Source organism: Geotrypetes seraphini, chromosome 4 (genome assembly GCF_902459505.1).
Source record: "Geotrypetes seraphini chromosome 4, aGeoSer1.1, whole genome shotgun sequence".
In the NCBI taxonomy this organism is placed as follows: domain Eukaryota; kingdom Metazoa; phylum Chordata; class Amphibia; order Gymnophiona; family Dermophiidae; genus Geotrypetes; species Geotrypetes seraphini.
Genome location: NC_047087.1, coordinates 87,980,453 through 87,986,452, shown reverse-complemented (window position 1 = coordinate 87,986,452; position 6,000 = coordinate 87,980,453). Strand labels below are relative to the sequence as shown.

Below are 6,000 nucleotides of genomic sequence, written 5' to 3'. Positions count from 1 at the left end.
GGGGCTGAAATTCCTTCATTTATGTTCACAGAGGGGTAATTTGCAGTGTGTTTGGCATCTCCAATCATTTTGAAATGTCAGCTCTCTTAAACTGATGATACTCAGGGATTCCTGCTAACTACACTCAGGGAGCTTCTCCATTGGTGGAGCCTAAGTCAAAAGTGGGGCCGTACCGGCCCCTACATCTCTTCAGTGGCTAAAGCCTTGTTGCTCAGTTCCAGGATGGAGATGTTCTGGGGTTCTGAAATCACATCCCTATACATGGTGACATCTGTAGTAGAGAATGACATGGTGACAGAATTTGTCACCATCATTGTCCCTGTCCCTGCAGTTAACCGTGGGAAACCATCCCCATGTTATTCTTTAAGAAGAGAGGGAAGAATCAGGGTATGAATGGGCACAACCACTGACCCTTAAGCTTTGCATTGAAGAATGCTGGTGTAGAAGGACTGAGGTCGAGATAGACACTAAAGAATGATATGGGATGGTTTCCCGCGGTTATCCGTGGGGATGGGGACAGTGACAAAGTCTGTCACTGTGTCATTCTCTAATTTGTAGTCTTTGATTCTACTCACTGGTTAGCTTTACTAGTATCACACTTCATCTATATGGGGTTGTCAAAAATCTAGGAGTGGCCATAGAATTTTCCTCCTGGAACTGAACAACAGCTCTGAAAATGATCGCACCTGGGGTACCTCATTGCTTTGTTTTGAGCAGGATATGTGTAGAGTTTTAGGACAGATGAAGTTTCAACAGGAAGCTATGCAAGACGTAAACTGATGCCTTCTGAACAGACTGAAGCCAGGACTGCTATCAGTTGCTCTCAGCCCTGTGTGGAGAGCAGTTGGAGATCAGTTTCTTCTGCACACATAGCTATGAGCACACTCAGCCTGGAGACGTTTTAGCATGGAGACACCCATGGAGAAAGAGCCATCAAAACCGGAGGAGGAGCTTAGCGTAAGTACCGCCCCCTTGCCTGATATATGTGGATCCTTCATATCTACACAAATTATGTTCTATCTGTATTTACAGTTGCGTTTAATAATATTTCCTGAATCTGCCTGTTACATGTTAGTTTAAGGGTGTTGTTGTGGGTGTCAGTATGATATTTTTCTGCTGGTATATCGGTCCTTTCATATTTCCCCATACTGAATAGCTGAGTAATAATTGTTTGATGAAAAACAAGAACAGAGTGAGGCAAAAGCCCAGTCAGTGTGTCCATACACTGACAGCATTCTTACACCAAGCATACAGGAAGCATGAGATCATGAATAATTTACATTTGATCCATGACACTCAAAGCGTATCAAGTGTAATGAACCCATCTAGCCAGTCAAACAATGAATCTGATCATTAAAGAGAATTATTTTATGAATGTTACATTTTAATATTTTCCATGGATGTCAGATAATTCATCCAAGCTATTAGCCATTGCACCCGTACCTAGCACTTTATTTTATTCATTGGATTTAATTCACACATTTTCTTTGATAGAGAGTTACATTCAGGTGTAGCAGATATGTCCTCTGTCCACTGCCCTGTCTCCTTCCCCTCAAGTGTGTACTTGAGATCATGAAGGGTAAAGTGACTTGCCAAGGTCTTAAGGAGAAGGAATGAATTTTACTCTACAACTAGGTTTAGGGCTTCTTTTACTAAAGTGTGGCTAATATTTACACTGTGCAGTAACTAAAAAACCTGTGCGTTAACTGTTGGGAACATTCCCACAGTTAACCCCCCCCCCCCCCAGATTATAAATATGATGCCCAAATTTGCTGAGATGTGCATGCAAATTAATTTATTAACGAACTTTTAATCAATAATTGGGTGCTAGCAACCAATTATTGATGCCAATTGGAACTCATTAAAATCTGTACACACAATCTGGCTGCAAGCTATTCTAACTCCTATAGTGCATATCCCAAAAGGGGGTGTGGCTATAGGAAAAGCATGTGAGGGACATTCAGAAACTCCAGTGACAGTGTGCGGTAAGGTACCATGTGCTAACTGCGATGCACAGCATATGCTCATTCCCTATCCCATAACAAGGCATGCAGATAGCACACGAGCTAGCATATGCTGTCATGGCAGTTCTTTAATGGTTACCACAACCATGCACCAACAGTTACCATATACTAATTTACTCCCTAATTATTTTAGCACCCGCTTAGGATCAGAGGTATTCATAGAGGCAGATGCTGATATAAATTTTGTTTACACTTTGGCTAGACTCTATAAAAGACGCCTTCAGTTTGGCTATGTGTGCCGATCTAGGCATCTATCTAGTTGCCTAACTTAATTTTTTTTAATTGGCTCTAATAAAAATAATTAAGCAATTATAATGATTAAAAAAATGAATTAGCCAGTAGGCTCCTACCACTTCGATAGTACTGGCTAGTAGGCATATACGATTATGTTTAATGTTTTGTAAACCGGGTAGAACTTTTTGGTAACACAGTCTATAAGTATAATGTTATGTTATGTTATGTTATGTTATATTAGGGACAAATTTGGGATGGAATTTGGGCACTGATTAACCTAGGTGCCGGAATTTTAGACCAAAGGGGCATGTTGGGAGATATGTTATGGGCGAGAATTGGGCGAGCTTCAACCTGGACATACTGCAGCCAGAATCAAAGCTTTCCTAGATGCTGGCAGTTAGACCTGTTTGAGTTGCATCTAAGTTCAACAAAGGTGTTCAAACTGACAAGAAGACCACTGGAGGATTTAAAGCATGACCCCCCCCCTTACTCCCCCATTGGTTACAACCCCCTCCCACCACCCAAAGAGTGAAAAAACCCACTACACATAGGCTTCCCATCAGCTGATCTTGACAGAAGGAATCCCCATCAGCTGAGCCAGTTTCGGGGATTCCTGGCAGCTCAGCTAATGGAGATTCCCCCTGCTGATATGCCCCTGACATCTGCAACATCCCCCTGACATCCTGGACCTCCCCCGACATCCCCTGACTTCTTCCCCCCCCCCCCACACACACATCCTCCCAACATTCTGGGATCCCCCTCCAACATCCCCCCAACATTTCTAGGCCCCCCTCCCACAACCCCAGACCCTCCCCCCATACCTTCAGATGAGAAAATGGCAGGAGGGAACCCATTCCCTCCAGCCTACAGGGCTGGGTGCTGCAAATGATGGGGCTTCCCCCTCCCATTGCATCTTTGGTTGCAGTGGGAGGGGCCGAAGGCCCAGATTGGCTCAAAAGAGACAGAACATGTATTCATAGGAAAGACGAGTTATTAGTTCAGTGAAGAACAGCCAAGAATATTAGGTGCCTGTTTATGCTAGTATTCTTGTGAGATTACTCTGACCTCTTTATTTTTCCTCTCAGAACCATAACCAATCCAATTTGCAGGCCACAAAAAGTAGGAAAATTGAATATGGCAATATGGCCATCCCTGTATTAATATTCTCTCTCATAGGCAATTATCAAATAACCAATTGAACTGTGTAAATGGCTTTTGGTAATAGTCTTCATTATGTATACAAATATAAGTCAAGTTTAATATTTAAAATATAAAGTCCAATTTTTAGTTTTCACAGGGCTTGAAAATTAATTAAGCCAGGGGAAGTGCAATTCTAAAGGTTTGCCTAGTACATGTAATACCCTGGCACCAACGCTGCCAGTCTTGAGGCGTAACTTGTCTGTTTTTATTAATTGACAGTCCCTGTAGGCATGGGTCTGGCATAGTGGCTAGAGCTCAGCACCCTGAGATTGTGGGTTCCAACCCCACACTGCTCCTTGTGACCCTGGGCAAGTCACTTAATCCTCTATTACCCCAGATACATTAGATAGATTGTGAGCCCACCAGGACAGAGAGGGGAAAATGCTTGAGTGCCTGAATAAATTAATGTAAACCATTCTGAGCTCCCCTTGGAGAACAACATTGAAAATTAATTAAATATTAGTGTTATTTTATTTCTTTTCATGCCATTATTGATACCATTCCTGATCCCCCCCTTTGCTTATCCCAGACTCTTGTAAAAGTTCCCCTCTTTTCTCCCCATCTCTCCTCCCTCACCACCACCCCCACCCAAGAACAAAAATACCCTGGAGAACACATTGAAACTCAAACTGAAGTCTTTGGTTCTTCCTGGCTCTCAGGTGTCCAATGTGTCCCTTCAGATGGACAGCGCTGAAGGCAAGCCTGCCAAGAGGAGAGTCCTGAGGAAGGCCCATGGTCAATTGAAGTCCAGGAAGAAGGCGAAGAGGAGGGCATTATGGGAGTTTCCAAATAAGATCATTCTGTTCACAGCAGTTCTCTTTGTGATAGCAGTAATCACATGGAGTCTGCTCTGGGTTTTTATCTGTGAGTGATGGACACCGAGGCTGAGCTCAATAACACAAGAGATATGCCACCTGAAGCAATGTTTCACAGGATGCCAAATAAATCTATGGTCTGGTCCCATGGAGGTTTGCTCCAGTTGTACAGATTTTCAGAACAGGGATGTAATTCAGATGCCTCTTTGAATCTGTGAACTTATCATGCAGAGGCCTAGTGAAGCTGAACTTCAGTGCCCTTGTGTTTCTAAAATTTCTAACGTGTCTTGTGAAACGCAAAACCCCTCTTCCCCCCAAAACAGAATGAATGCAAAACCAGCTTAGAAAGCAAAAGGACAATTTTCTGTCTGCCCACAGAAGTTGCCTGCAGATACAAGGAGGCTCATTTTCAAGGGCAACCTTCTTATGGCATTTTCCTTTAAAAATATCTTGCCCAGTGGGGGTTGCATGTACTTAAGTACCCGCCGAGGTTTCTGGTGCAAATTCCTCTCCACACAGTATGAATGGGGTATTAAAAATAAATTCTTTGCACATAATTTGCTGAGATGACCTAAGCCTCATCCCCTGTGCTGTCCCTCCTCTCTTTGGTGCAATATACATGTACCGTTTTCCTCATGCTTGGGGAAATGATGTTGAAAGGAGCTTTTCCCTTAGTTAAACATGCATTTATTCACGGAATATCCCTTAGAAAATTGTTCCCTTCAAACATAAATGGAAATCTGTTATCCTAATCATTCTGCCCTTGTCATAATTTGCCCCTGGAATTCATCTAATGATCCAACAGATGTCTTCATCTAACTGGTTCACTGTACTTCATTTCACAGTTCGGATAGAAAATAAGGATGTTCTATATTTTGTGGGATTGTTCCGTTTAGCGAATGTGGAATTTCTCCCTGAATACCGACAGCGGGATTCCAAAGAATTTGTTTCCATGTCTGAAAATATTCAGCAGGTGGTAAGACATCACAATACTATATGATTAGTTGATTTTCACATTCCAAAGGGTCCTTACTTCAGATCTCAAAGAGCCTGTATTCTTTGAGTTGTATTCATGACTCTTTAGCTGCCTTTTAAGACAAAATTGAGGCCAATTCTATATGTGGGTACCTTCTTTTAGATACCCTGATGCTGCATAATGAGAGGCCATTTTACAATAGCATTTGGGTGCCCAATTACCATTCTAGAATACTTTAGCGCATCTCCAAGCACAAGCCCAGACTTACACCAGCCATAGGCCTAGCATAACACAGCTGCATAAATGCAACAAAGGCACGTGAAATTTACAGAACACTTCTCCCTCCATATTTGCGGTTTCAATTATTCATGTTTTTTTAGCTTGCTGGCTCCCCCCCAAAATTACGTCAACTTGCATAGAGGAATCGCTGATTCCAAGCGTTTACAGAAAAAATTGCTGATTCCCAGCACTTACTTCACCGTGTTTTGCCTCTCCTTTAGGAACAGGCCAGGTCTTCCACCATGTTATTCACGGTTTCACCATATTCACGAAGGTTTATAATAGAAAACAGCGAATAACATAGGAAAAAGTTATTTGCGATTTTTCTGTATTTGTGGTTCTGTTAATCCCCTATCACAGCGAATATGGAGGGAGAAGTGTATTCTGTAAGTTGTTTGTGGAAGTGGCAGCACTATCCAGGCCCCTTGCAGTTACATGCTATACCATCTACCTATGATGCTGGTATTCCGAG

At 42.5% G+C, this 6,000-nt stretch overlaps 1 protein-coding gene across 1 annotated transcript in view; it reads left to right on the top strand.

The window, feature by feature from the left end:
• The first annotated feature begins 906 nt into the window (after positions 1-906).
• Positions 907-6,000, top strand: part of TMPRSS7 (transmembrane serine protease 7) — a 67,941-nt gene continuing 62,847 nt past the window's right edge. Inside the window, exons 1-3 of the mRNA XM_033942910.1 lie at positions 907-957; positions 4,118-4,322; positions 5,119-5,249. Of these exons, the coding sequence (XP_033798801.1) occupies positions 907-957; positions 4,118-4,322; positions 5,119-5,249 (387 nt within the window). The remainder of the gene's footprint in view (positions 958-4,117; positions 4,323-5,118; positions 5,250-6,000) is intronic.